This window comes from Amphibalanus amphitrite, unplaced genomic scaffold (assembly GCF_019059575.1).
Source record: "Amphibalanus amphitrite isolate SeventyFive unplaced genomic scaffold, NRLGWU_Aamphi_draft 000037F_arrow, whole genome shotgun sequence".
Lineage (NCBI taxonomy): Eukaryota > Metazoa > Arthropoda > Thecostraca > Balanomorpha > Balanidae > Amphibalanus > Amphibalanus amphitrite.
In genome coordinates, this window is record NW_024881533.1 from 494,470 (window position 1) to 509,047 (window position 14,578).

Below are 14,578 nucleotides of genomic sequence, written 5' to 3' on the forward strand. Positions count from 1 at the left end.
CAGCTTAGGTGAGGTAGAGACTAGTCGGCGTTCAGGCAATTATTATTGATTGGTCCAACAGCTAATGCAATCGGAAGACGGCTTTCGAACAGTAGCAATCGCTATTTAGGATCGAATGTTTTTTACATATAGGTAAGTTTGACTTTTTTACCAAAGTGGGATTGGCGGTCAAGTCAACGGTGTGTTTCATGATGTTCAGTTGTAACTAGCATTTTGCGAGCTCGTTACGATTACCACGCCGGTCTCACGCAGACGGCCGTTTATCGCGCCTGTCGTAGTTCCCACTCCGGCCGATAGATGGCTCCGGGGTAGTGAGCCGCGGGCGGCGCTGCCCGCCCGCGGCGGTCAGCCGGCTGGCCCGGGCCACGCCGCCGCGCCGCCGCCCGCCCCAGTGCCGCGCGAGTGGGGAGGAGTGGTGAGTGTTAGTCGCGGCCCGGCGGTGCTCCAGGGGACGGTCAGTGCTCCTCTGTGGCGGGACTACAGGGCTCTGCTGCCCCCCCCCCCCACAGTGCCGTAAGACAGCAGCGGGAGGCGCAGCGACCCGAGCTCGTGTGAATGGACGAGGACGCACCGCCAACCCTATTCGGTGAGTGTCTGTGTCGCGCAGCAAATGGACATAAGATAGCTCTGTCCTTGTGGCATCTTTAACTCCCCTTCCCACCAATAATCAATTATCAGTTCGGTCACTTGTTGGATGGGGTGGGACTTGGTCGCTTATGAGCTTCGTCAGATATTTGATAGGTACAGTCAGTCATACTCGTGTCATTGACATTGAACTGCCTAAATATAGGGTTTAACATGAGCTGCATGATCAATTGGCCTTTTACCCTTTTACAGCGGTAAGGTATCTGACTGACCAACTGAAACGGAACCTAGGTTAGGCACCCGATGGCACAAAACATTGATAAAGAGTCGACACCTCTCCCCAGCCGCAGCGCGATGTGGCATATACGCTGTCGGTCAGCACTCAGACATCTTCGCAAGGACCCCGACCATGTGCCTTGGTATCGCAAACTGAGAGGCGTAAATGTAGGCAGGGGATACGTTGTGAGATATTTAGCGTAGGGTAAGGAGAGGTAACTTCGTAAAAAATACAAATCTTCCTCCAAAGCCAACATTTTGCGTTGGTATGCAAAGGCTGAAGCATGTTTAGCACGACCATTTCATTGCACACGCTACGGTCCTCCTTATAGTTCGTTTTATCGCTTGTGGTTTTTTCGCAACTTGCATTTTAAAAGAAGTTTTTGCTCCTAACTTCGTATGTAGGGTCATAACTTCGTGAATTATCTTTGGACGGTAATAAACAAGCGTTTGTCTTGGGATACCGTAGAAGCGAGAAGGTCATACTGAATTTAGCCTCTTTCAGCAGCCGTCAGCGCATCTCGCATGTTGTCTTCAGACCATACCCTATGCCATTAAACACGCGTGCACTGCGTATTTTTTTTCTTTCAGCTCCTTTGAAGCAGCTTTGTCAATAACCGTACAATACTGCTCAGTCTTATCGATCTAGCGAACTGTCCCTTTCAGCTGAACGAAATACGATCCTGATGCCTAAAGATTTAGGAGCTCCGTAAATCATATCTTTTCTCACGCAATGATGTCGGCCAGAATACCAACCTGCGTCAGCACGTGTCAGCGCTAGCCTTCCTTTGATTTATTTCATATTGATGCATTAGCGTAATGCTGTAGATTAGGATACATAGGCAGCATTACCAGATGCGTGGCGCATCACGCGATTCATGGACCATTGGCTGAACGAACCATTCGCTCGCGTCTGGACAGATTGCTGATCGATGTGCCAGGAGCAGCCCTACTGCCCCAACCCGGTGGCTCCCTAGCATGTTGAATAGATGTGCTCGGGTCCACAGATCCCCTCAGCATGTCACTGATTTTTTGGATAAACGCCTCCCCGCAGCACCGATTACTGAGTGCTACAATTGTATGGGAAATAAAGATGATGAGTAACCTTAAAAGGATTACAGACACAGTTCTGAACCTTCCAAACATTTCAGTATGAACGAAGACATGGCTTAACCGCACTTCGCTGGAGGGGGGGGGGGAGGAGCCTGAGCTTGTCCCCTCCCGTTTTTCGCCAACAAATAATTCTAAACGTGTTAAGCCAGCGATGTCAAGCTTTCACATGCATCAATTTGACATAATCTATGAAAGTTTGCACAAAATTTGTCGGAAAGTTTTCGAGAAAAGATGTTTTATTCTGGTTTTAGTGACATCGTGTCTGTTTAAAAACTGCAAAACCTCAAACGGCTCTTACATTTTCGGTTCTTAAGGAATCAAGAAGTAAAATATAATAGGATGCATATGAATTTTCTTTGTCTCTGAAATGGCTATTTCGTTTTTTTTTTTGGGGGGGGGGGAGGAAATCGTTATAAAATACAACATTTTGAGTTTATCAAAATTGCATAAGATTAAGTTATTGACATTGCTGATCCAGTATGGTTCTGAATCCGTACTTTTTAAAAGTTCGGCAGGTCCCGTTATGTCTGGCGGCTTGATGCCGCCGCGCGTGGTGTGCGCTCGTCGCAGCCGGCTGTGTCATGACCGGGTCACGCCGTGCCCGGTCGCCGGCGGTGCGTGCTGCAGCGCCCTGTCGGTGCCTCTGATGGCCGCTGACCGGCCTGCACGGCCACTGGAGGAGCAACGGGACACTGCCCGGCCGCTACATACACACTAAACACAGCCGCACGGTGTTCGGGCCCGCCGGGCATCGCCGACCGCCGCCCCCGGCTACACACCACATGTAACACACGGTCGATTCCGACTTCAGACCAGATCTGGACGGTTACGCGAGCGCTGCCACTGACCGTAGACCAACTTCACTGGGAGCTGCAGCGAGAAGACCTCGTCTGCAGAATCTCGCTCAGGTGGCCATCAAAAGCCGCGTCTTTAACGCTTCAGTCGCGAGTCCGTTGCGAGGCACGTGACGTAACTATCACTGAATGCCTGTCACCCCAATATGCGCAATGCAATAAAGTAGGGGAGAGTGGGGTAAGATGCCCAGGGTAGGAAAGACGCCCCACCCCCTCTAGCGGCAAAACAAAGAATCGAACCTGGAAATTAACGTTCTTGGCGTAAAGCGGAAGCCTGCCTTGTTAACTGCACCAAAATTTGCCAATGTCAGTCAGACAACGGTTGGCTGGTGATTGCATGTTTTTTATTCGCTGCTTTCAAAAAATATTTTGGTGTCAAAACATTGCAAATATCAAACAAGGTAAATAATTTGTATGTCCCTTGCTATTGTCGTGATACATTAATATGTAGGTATGTACTTTGTCCCAACCAGTTTGTTTTAGGATGTATAGTTTTAGGGCTAACAAATTGTACTGATTAAATGTTAATTCGGTACCTTGGGGAAAGATGCCCCATGCCCTGATGGGGAAAGACCCCCCCCCCCTAAATCCGTACGCTGTCCTTCAAACAACCCGTCGAATCATTTAGTACATACTTGTGATGAGAGACAAAAGCCGATCTGGGACTATTGAGAGCCCAATACGGTCGGCTGCTCCCCATGCCGGTCTTTCGGCCCACACAGCTACTTTTTGGGCGGCATCTGACTCTGAGAGCCCTCGAGACGACCTCTGTGGGCCCCATTATTAACTCCAAGGCCCCTCACGACATCCTTTGAGGGCTCCCGCGCTGGCTCCACGGGCCTCGCTGGCATCTTAGGTCCCCACGATGGGCTTGAGGGCCCTCAAGACTCATGAAGACCTATAAGGGCCCCACAACGTTCTCCGAATGCCACCACGGAGGCTTGTTTGGTCGCGCTGGACTCTGAACGATGACCTCTGAAGCCCCTCACGACTACTTTTGAGGGCCCTTACGATGGCGTTTAGTGTTTACTGCAGGCTCGAAGGGACTACTGATTCGTTCAGGCAATTCACGTGCCCATTTATGTCACTTATAGTGCAGGGGGGCATCCTACCCAACGCCAGGGGGCGTCTTTCCCACCCTTTGGGGTAAAATGCCCCCTTTCAGTTCTTCGAGAAAATGCTTAATAGCAAAAAATTCTCATATTTCAAGCACGAAAGAGTGATATTTTATGGAGAAAAATGATGTCGGCTGTTCCAAACACGGCGGTCCGCTCTGAACTGTCTGTATTGGGCTCGGTCCACATGCCCCAGGCAGAGTCACCAGAGGCGGCTCCAGGCGACCCACCGAGGGTGGGATCACGGGCGTACCCAGACCCCAAGCCTGGGTAGGTTCAGTCTACCACATTCCTCCACCTTTAGATAACAATGTGACAGACCAACAACCATTCGAACAGGCAAGACGTTACTCATACGCCAGTCGATCGGGTTGACGCAACACCGCACGGTTCCGCAGCTCATAGCGAGGCTCACCCCGCACCCCAGCCGCGGTCGCCGCCGCGGTCACTGCGGCCGGCGGTGACGTCACCGCGGCAGGCTGCTGAGCCCGAGCCGCCGTACACTGGGAGGTCACCAGCTCGCGGGGATAGCCGGCGCTGGGCGGGCCGGTATCACGACGGCGAACGAGCGCACAGCGAACAGGCGGACAACGAACAGGTGGACATCGAGACACCGCGCGGACATGATCTAAGTGTCTATAAATAATGCGACCATCTTCCAATCGAACAGACAGCTTGACACCTGCCTTCCCCAACAACACTCCGGGCAGCCATGTCCGCCCCTCACCACCCCGCAAACGGCTCACGGCTGACACATACACAGAGTCACCAACATTGACATTTCGGTCGACAGTATGCTGGTCACGGTACAATTTTTGTCGTGTTTGGCGTTGACGGATAGACTCGCTCAAGTTAGGTACAAGCGCGTCCATCGGTGTCCGCACACGGCGCCCCAGAAACAGCTCGGCTGGCGACATACGAGTGGTGGTGTGTGGCGTCGAACGGTAGCTGAACAGGAATCTCGACACCCTGGTGTGAACTGAACCAGAACGCTGCTTTTTAAAACTGCTTTTGAACGTACCCACGCCTTTCTCTGCCAGCCCGTTCGATTTCGGCGACATCGCAGGTGTAGTCAGATGAGTGATGTTGTTCTGCTTGCAGAACAACTTAAACTCCTCCGACATAAAGCCTTGTGCATTATCTGTGACCATCGTACGAGGGAGGCCCCAACAAGCAAACGATTGCCTTAAAAGTTCGAGTGTCGCTTCTGTGCCGGTGCTCCGGGTGGGGTATACATCCATCCACTTGGAATGAGCATCCACTACAATCAAGAACATCCATCCCGACATTGGCCCAGCATAATCTAAATGTACCCGTTCCCATGGTCGGGACGGCCACACCCACGGGTGAATCGGCGTTTCAGGTACACCCGCGCGGTGCTCCTGACACACATCACACTGCTTTGTCATGGAAACGATGTGATCATCAAGATTCGGCCACCATACATACATGCGCGCGAATGACTTCGTTCGGGATTCCCCTTTATGCCCCTCGTGGAGCATTTTTAACACCTGTGTTCGGGCTTGTGGTGGGACTACTACCCGCGCACCCCACAGTATACAGCCATCCTGAATGCTAAGCTCTGCCTCTCGACTCTTAAATGGCTGAAAATCTGGTCCAAGTGAAACGGTGCTTTGCGGCCACCCGTCTCTGACAAACTGCAGTACTCTCGACAGTACTGGGTCGTGCGCCGTACCGCTGCGAATCTGATCAACGGAGACTGGCGACTCAGTCAAGAACTCCATCAAGTGAATCGTTTCCGCTGGTGTTGGACTCACTGTTTTATGACCAGTTGGAATCGGTAGCCTACTTAAGGCGTCACAGTGCACCTGTTTGGTGCCCGGTATATACTGTAAGTGGTAGTCGTACGATCCTAGCATCAGCGCCCACCTGACCACCCGAGGCGATGCCATTACTGGCAGTGGCTTTTGCTCCCCGATCAGCCCCAACAGTGGCTTGTGGTCTGTCTGAATCACAAACGTCTTACCAGCTAAATAAAAATGAAAGTGTTTCACTCCAGCTACCACGGCCAAACCTTCCCGGTCCGTCTGCGAATAGCGCCGTTCCGTCTCATTGAGGGTACGACTGAAAAACGCGATTGGTCGTTCACCCGAGGGCGTCCTCTGGCTGAGAACGCACCCAATACCGACCGGGCTTGCGTCACATGCCAACACTATCGGCAGGTCGGGGTTAAAATGTGCCAGCACTGGGGGGCTCTGTAAGAGCTTTTTGGCGTTCTGAAAAGCGTGGAGCTCTACATCTGTCCATCTCCACACTACGTCTTTGCGCAGGAGCGCGTACAGGGGGGCTAAAACGGAGGCCAGTCCGTGCAAAAACTTCCCATAGAAGTTGATGAGCCCCAGCCAGCAGCGGAGTTCAGACAGATTTCGGGGCTCTGGCGCCTCGGTAATCGCCCTGACTTTGTCGTCGGTCGGTTCGATCCCCTGTCCGCTAATTCGGTGTCCCAAATACGTTACTTTGCTCGCGCCAAAAACGCATTTACTCTTGTTCAATTTTAGCCCCGCTCCCCGGACCCGATCCAGCACCTCCCGCAATGCTACATTGTGCTCCCGCAGTGTCTTTCCCGAGCAGACCACATCGTCTAAGAATACCGCGGTGCCCGGAATGCCTGCTAGCAGTGTCTCCATGGTTCGTTGAAACAGGGCGGGCGCCGATGAGTAACCGAATCCAAGCCGAGTCGGCTTCAGCAGCCCCTTTGACGTGTTTACTGTGAGATACTCTCTCGAGTTTTCGTCAAGTGTCAGTTGATTATACGCTGACTTTAGATCCACTTTCGAGAAAACCGTGCTACCCTGAAGCTTAGTCGCCAGCTCCTCGAAACGCGGCAGCGGGTACTGTTCGACGGGAGCAGCTTTATTGACGGTCAGGCGATAATCGCCGCATATACGCACTGAGCCATCAGACTTCGGCGCGAGGACCAGCGGCGCCGCCCACCTACTCGCTCGCACCGGTTCCCATAACCCTTGGTCAAGCTCGGCCTGCAGCTGACGCTCTACTTTCTCACGGTACGCCAGCGGCACGGGACGAGGCTTGAAAAACCTCGGTTGCACATCCGGGTCAACTGCGATGCTGACTGCCTCGCCAGTGTACCGTCCTAACTCGGAACTAAAGACATCGGCATACTCAGTAACCAACTCGCCAATGGAAACATCAGTCGACACGTGACAAATCTCCGGCCAGTTCAGCCTAAGTTTGGCCAACCAGTCACGGCCAAACAAAAACGGACCCGAGCCACGCAGAATAATCAGTGACAGATCAGCCATCTGGTCCCCATACTTGACTCGAACCTGCGCCTGTCCTTTAATCCCCAACAGCTCCCCACTGTACGTTCGCAAAACCTTGTTGCATGGCTGAATCATCGGACCCTGTTCCGGCCAAATTCTCCTATACTCATCCTCCGAACATACAGACAACGCTGCCCCGGTATCAAGCTCCAAACGAACAGGTGTGTCGTTTACACATACATCAACATACATCGGCGGTCTTTTCTCGGACATATCGGCGTCCTGAGAACGGAACAAAAAATACTCATCACCCTTGTCCACATCAGCGCTCTCCACATTCCTCTCCATCCCTCGACATGACACATTTTCCCCACCAGTGGCCATACCTCGAAACATGTCGACTGGGTCCGGTTCGATGTGCGGCGTCAAACCGCCCGAGGGCGCCGACGCTCCCGGCACGAGATCCCCCTGGCCCGTTCCACCGAGTCCGTCGTCACGCCGAGTCACAGCCACCTCCAGCTCCGGATCGCTGAGATGCTGCACTCGCGGCGTCGTCCAGTTGAGCGCACAGGCCACCCGTAAGTGACCCACGGCGTGGCATCTGTAGCAGCGCAGCTGCCGTGCCGGACACTCGAAGTCGGCGTGCTGTCGCAGGCAGCGACGGCACTGCGTCTGGTCCAGCAGTCGACGATCTGCACCGCGAGAAGAGACGAACACGCCGCGGCCCTGCCACCGTCCTCTTGAAACTCCCATAACTGTCGATGCACTGACCCCGGTCGTCGAGACGCTGTGTGGGCCGCGCAGCTGACCGACCCCGGCACCACGCAGCTGCCCGCGGCCACGGGTGCCGCGACCCCGGCCGAGGTAGCCGATGACGTCATCTCCAGAGCCGCCCCCGAAGGAGGCCGATGCTCCGGTGAACTGCGAGGCGTCTGAAACTGCCGATTCGCTGAGTTGAGCGATTTGAATGGCTGAAGCAAGCGACAAATTCGCCTCTCTGAGCAGCTTGGCTTGAACTGGCTCATTCCTCAGACCGCACACAAATCTGTCCCGCAGCATTTCGTCCGTTGTTACGCTCAAAAACCGGCATGGTTTCGCTAAATGGCGCAACCGGGCGACAAACGCCGACACGGACTCTCCCTGGTCCCGAACTGCACGATTGAACTGATATCTTGCAGCGATTGATGATTGCTCAGGCTCAAAGTGCTCCAGCAAAATCTGAACGATGTCTTTGAAACTCACTGAGCTCACTGTGGCAGGTGCGATCAGGTCTTCTAAGAGACTGAAGGTAGTCACACCAACCGCACTGAGGAAAATGGCCCGGCGACGCACATCTTCCTCTTCTTCCACGCCGTTAGCAATAAAATACTGCTCCACGCGGCGTGTGTAGGTACCGAAACTCTCCAAGCTCGGATCAAACTCTGGTATCCGACCAATGCCAGCCATCCCTGATCCCTGGCCCGGTTCGTAGCACCTCGTCGCCACTGTTCCAAACACGGCGGTCCGCTCTGAACTGTCTGTATTGGGCTCGGTCCACATGCCCCAGGCAGAGTCACCAGAGGCGGCTCCAGGCGACCCACCGAGGGTGGGATCACGGGCGTACCCAGACCCCAAGCCTGGGTAGGTTCAGTCTACCACATCGGCTTCCGTTGAAACTACAAGTTTTTGCTTTCCGATGGTCATTTTCGAATAATATATGACATAACAAACCCCTGGGCGTCTTTCCCCACTCTCCCCTATGCGCTCGATTCTCAAATCATTTCGAGCGGTGCGACTTGCCTTCGAAGCGTGGCGTGAAGACGTGAGACGTTGAGGCGCGTTTTCGCCGTATAAGACGTGTAGCATTTTTGCCATGAGACGTGAAGTGTTTTCGCAGTGAGATTGCGCCTTGGCCATGAGACGCGTAGTGTTTTCACAGGGTTGACTGCTCGAGCTACATCTTATCTCTTCTCTGACTCAGTCCCTGCAGAGGGTATATTGTAATGTGTTTTTAAGATAAGTGACCGGCTCCTACTCTTTGTTAGCGGCTTCATGTTGTCACTGTGTTTTGAGTTCATTTCCCTGTACTGGCTTAAGAACCATTTGTGTTATGACATTCCAAATATTGGTAAATAACCAGCCTAAATAAATATGACGTGGCTGTGGGTTACATCGAACCCCTGGATCAGTTATGCGTATACTCGCGCGCGGGTCGGTCCAAAAGACCCTGGGTCAGTCTGCTGTGGTGCCCGTGCCGCCACCTTCTGAGGGTGAGTCCGGCTCTGCTCAGAGCAGTGCCGGACATATAGCCTCGCGGCTCCCCGCCACTGCACCGGCCAGCAGCCCAGAGTAAGCACCCACCAAGCCAAACAAACGGCGGGCCGGGCCGGCGCCGCGGGTCAGGCAGTGCGCTCACGAGGGGTCGCCGGCCCGAGGGCCGCAGTGGCCGGGCCGCGGTCACTAGCGGAGGGCGTGAGGGCAGGCGCACGTTTAGACTCACTCGCGGCAAACTATGTATGGATGTTGCTGCTGAATTTGCTGTCCAGAACCTCTTATCCCGTGCACAGCTATGCACCATTAGAGGAAGGTCAGAATTGTGATGCGAGTTCAAAGGCGGACCCCAGAGTGTTTACTGTTCGTTTTTGCTGGGTGAGAACGGTGCTCAGAATTCGGACCGTGGAGCAGCTCTCTGTATACCAAGCAGCGCCGAGCGCGGCGGATACGGCCGTGCTCGCCACTAAGCGATGCGCTATCGACCGTGTCGGGCACGATAAACGCGCCCAAATCTGTTGAATATAGAAGCGACGGTGGGCTGTTACATAATGCATTGTTTTGATAGTGGATATTCGTTGGCCTAAAACACGCTGTTTTCTTTTTAAAACAGTGTTTTACGCTAGGGGTGGTATAACGTTTTTTGATGTGCCTTGAAAACACAAGACTAGACTATAATTAACATTGCTTGTTATCATCGCAAGGCAGGCAGGAAATGCAAACCGCAAAGTAGAAATCACTAATTTGTAGGGCGGTGCGTTCCGATGACTGTAAAGTTAAGTAAGCTCATCTTAACAGTCCCTCGGTTAGTTTTTCACCACCATTTTGCCGCCTGTCTGCTTCGCTCAGTCTGTCCTACTGTCCCTACCCTCCCGGCCTAGCCCTGTCTCAGTCCCCAGTCTGCTCAGCCCTCAGCCTGCCACCCTCCGTCCCGACCGAACCCTCTGTCGCCGTGCACTGTTTGTCGGCCGGTCCCCTGCCGTGTGTCACTGGGTCACAGCTCTCTGGCCACTCCCGGCGACCAAAGGTCAGTGGTCCTCTCTCAGCACCGCAGACGCCAGGGAACGAGCCAGCGCTCTCAGTTGATAGACAGCGTCTCGAACTGAGCGTCTGCCCGGCGACCGTACCGGTCAACAGGTCACACAATCCGCTCTTCCTACAGCAGGCCCTTCCTACAGCTTCCTGCCCGGCGACTGTATACCGGTCAACAGGTCGCACAATCCACACTTACTGCAGCAGGCTACAGGACGGGAGATTAGGTGTTCAGCTGGGGGCGACACTGCTGGACAGGATTTCAATAACAAATACTTGAACTGGGACACATGATATTCTGGCACTAATGACGGTCTCGCCACTGCCTGCACTGCCTGAAACGTGAGATGACCATACGGGCAGGCGGGCGGGGGTCCAGAGGTGCACAAACCTTCCTACTTGCCTACAATGTAGGAGACAGGAAAGAGCCGAAGAGGGTAGCCGCGAGACAGATTTCAGTTTGTGTTTTCTGTACAAAAATGACTATAAAAACAGCTAACTGGTAGCAATTGGTCGGTACAATCAGCTGTCAACGGCATTTGGTCATTACATTTCTTTACGTGTCTTCAAAAACAGTTCCTACAAATCTCCTCCATGAGACACCCACGAGACAGTTCCCATTGGATTAACATTGTGTCTCATGAGACACCGTGTAGGTAAAATGTAGGATGAAAAACTACGAAAGTGGTGGGCATGTTTCGAAAAACGGCGCACAAATTCTTGGGGCGCCTTAACAAAACTCCTGTTCGAAAATGGGTTCTGGTAAAGTTTCGTCAGCTGGTTTCCATAGCAACCGCCATTCGTGGGACAAGCTGACGCCATTTGCTATCGCGTTGCGTGGTAACCAGCTATCGGTGTCAGTTGAATTTGAAAGATAATTGTAACAGTGAACAGCTCGCTTCAGTTGCTGTACTGTGCTGTGGATGTGTGTCTTGTGCAGTGTAAGCAAAGTGTATACGGACTTTCACATTATATTTTGTGATGTGATGGTGTGGTAATAGAAGGTTGTGAGCTCTAAGTGGAGTTAAGGAATTGCCAAAGAAATGAAAACTCTGCATGGGCCGGAAATCTGCAGCCTGCACTTCTATAAACTCTTCATAAGAGGTTCGTGGCAGGGGGCATTTTTGGGAGCGATTATGGAGGTGCTGGTAAGTAGGTAGGTATCCAACCTAATTGGCTTGATGAGAACTGAAACTGAAAGTCAAATGAATTGTGAAATTGCTTTACCTATCCTATCTGATCACTTCTACTTATTTTTTAAATTTTCCATTCATTTTGATTGATAAAGAACAACATTGAAAGATGCTAACATGCAGGTAACTACCTACCTAGCTCTAATGTAAATAGGTACCTAATAATTTCCTTCAAAAGAATATATGGCTCTTAAATGTACTGGAGATTTAGTAATTGAAGGCATCTCACTTCATTTTGAACATTCCTAGGTATAACTTCCCTAAACTGCATGACAAATTTTCAATTTCCTTGTTGTAACACCAATACCACAAACATTCATCTGGGCACAAGGCTCACAACATCAAATTATTCATGTTTTATAGACAGGTACCTATACAGCAAAAATGCAACAGATATGTGATTATTTTAAACATAGTCTTTGTGTTCAGTTGTGTATATAATAATTTTGTGGGTGGAAAATGTGTCATGAATTGTCTACAGGTCTGTGTAGAATTGTAATTAATATGATTATAGAAAAAGGAATGGCCAGTTAAGTAGTCAACATGTTTACTCAACAACAAGATATGCTGGCATGGAGTTTGCTCATGAGTTTGCTCAAAAACCTTTCAGTTAGTGTGGGAAGCATAGCAATTTGAAGCATATGCTTATAAAACTGATTTGTAATGGGGTTTGTGAAGTTCTCCATAAACTTCACACCTAGCAATGTACCTACCTAATGCATTGCATTACTTTAAAAAGAGGGAGACCATACAACTTGTCAGGTGGGTAGGCTTTAGTGATGTCAATTACGGAAAATCGGAATACCGATACCAAACCAAATACCAACCAAAACCACGGGAAAATACCGAAACCAAACCAACTTGGGAAACTGAGGGAAATACCAACTTTTTATCGATTTCTTAGCTTGTTATACATTAGTGAGGGTTTATGATACCAACAAAATACCAAACACATTACGATTGAAATACCAAATACCAAGTTGGTATCGGTTTGGTATCGGTATACCAAAAAGTTGGTATCCGATTGACATCTCTAGTAGGCTTTGACATTGATTTCAAGATTTCAAGGTGATCTGTGCTTTTGCTTATAACTTGTCCTCATTCTCTGACTAAAGGAGTGGCAATACAATCTGACTTGTTCTATTTTCCTCTTGCCTTGCCATTTTTGACATAATCCTTGCCCAGGCTATATGTTGGTATGATGAAGGTCAATCAGATGACATATTTCAAATATTACAGTCATGATTTCAGTTGAATTTGCCTAACTTTATTTAAACAATATAAGATTACACATTGCATAGCTATAACAGCAATATTTGAGCCACCATTGGCATAGAAATTAATAGGTTGCAAAACATTACTCAGCAAGAAGAAATCAGTCATTGACAGTGGAGAAAACACATCTAGACTTGACAACAAATTACAATTGATTATTCTTCTACCATTCATGTTGGCATAAGTAATAATTCAAATGGATACTTAGTGCATTTTCTAAAGATTTTAAGCACATGAGATCCATCCAAAGGCACAGACTCGGAACAAAGGCTGTGTTATAAACAAGGATATTGCACCTTTTTGGTATCTTAACATATTGTTATATTCCGACATCCTAAGAAAAATAATATGGTAATCTGCCCTGCTTCATTTAATACGTATCGATGAGTTATTGGATGTTGCGGGAATGCAATTAGTTTTCCGGCAGTTGTCTCCAGCAGCGACAAAATGGCCGCTTACTTTCTGTCAAACATTTGCTTTCATATGGCTAAGTACATTAATTCACTTAGTCTAACTTTGTCTAGCAAATCTCCAGTTTTACTTCGGAAAAACCGGCAGCGTGTTCCACATTGGTGACCCCGCCAGGCGAGGCAGTTCCGTCGGCCGTCGATGTCCTTCGGTCATATAACCCCCAATAAAACTAGCGCGTCGAACGATCGGCAGCATGGATGGTCTCACACCATCCATGGCAGGGACCGACCTCACAGAGCCACGCAGAAAACAGGAATATCGGATTTATCTGCCTCTAAACTGTAATGTATGAATGCGTCGTGAAAATTTTACAAGACAGCTGAGGTTTGCTAAGCAAGAAAAAATAGACCAGGATCTGTATTAGCGAAGAGATTAGCGATGCACGTGAAATGTGTATAGATTGCAGTATAGATGTATAGTCAGCGATGGATTATAAAAGGATTTAAAGCCGCTTCTTAAAGCCTACAGTCAAAACGTTTTCTGAACGTTTGTGGTCCTCAATATGATAGGTATTCTATGATAGGTATTCCATAGCAATTTAATGGGCTTCGTCCCATTAGCAAATATTGCCAAATCGTCCTCAAATAATGTTTTCTTACCTAAATGAAGTAATGTTGATCCAGGAAAAAACTTGTTACACACTCCTTAAAGTTTCATATTCCTAAACAGAAACACTGACGTGCACCGTACACTGCAGCGTTACGTCACTTCACCTTCAGCCCGCCAAGTAGTAACTGCCCCACTAAACGGGAGAGGGACGCTATGGGACGGCAGATGGACGCCCGTCTGGTCCATGTGGAACTGAACCCTCATTGGATGAGAGGAATTAATTGAGCGTCCCGGTGGTTTTATGAGGGTAGTTCTTGACTTTCCAGTGTTTCCAGACACAGTCAACAACCAGACCGCCTCACTCTACACCTTTTTACCCTCAAATTAAAATGACGGGATTTCAAGTTGAAATATTGGACTTTCAAATAAAAACGAAAGGATTTCAAATAAAAACGACAGGATTTCAAATCAAAATCACAGGACTTAACTTTAAAACAAGGAGAATTCAAATAAAAATAAAAGGAATTCAAATTAAATCTGATTTTGATATAGTTAAATGTGGATATTTTGAATCGGTTTGTTTGCTAATTATCAAAAGCAGAACCATCTCCCTACTTCCT

The 14,578-nt window shown here is 49.9% G+C and overlaps 1 protein-coding gene across 1 annotated transcript in view; it reads left to right on the forward strand.

The window, feature by feature from the left end:
* The first annotated feature begins 391 nt into the window (after positions 1–391).
* Positions 392–14,578, forward strand: part of LOC122372603 — an 82,262-nt gene continuing 68,075 nt past the window's right edge. The window contains exon 1 of the mRNA XM_043350005.1: positions 392–586. Coding sequence (XP_043205940.1) covers positions 556–586 — 31 coding nt within the window. The 5' untranslated portion in view covers positions 392–555. The remainder of the gene's footprint in view (positions 587–14,578) is intronic.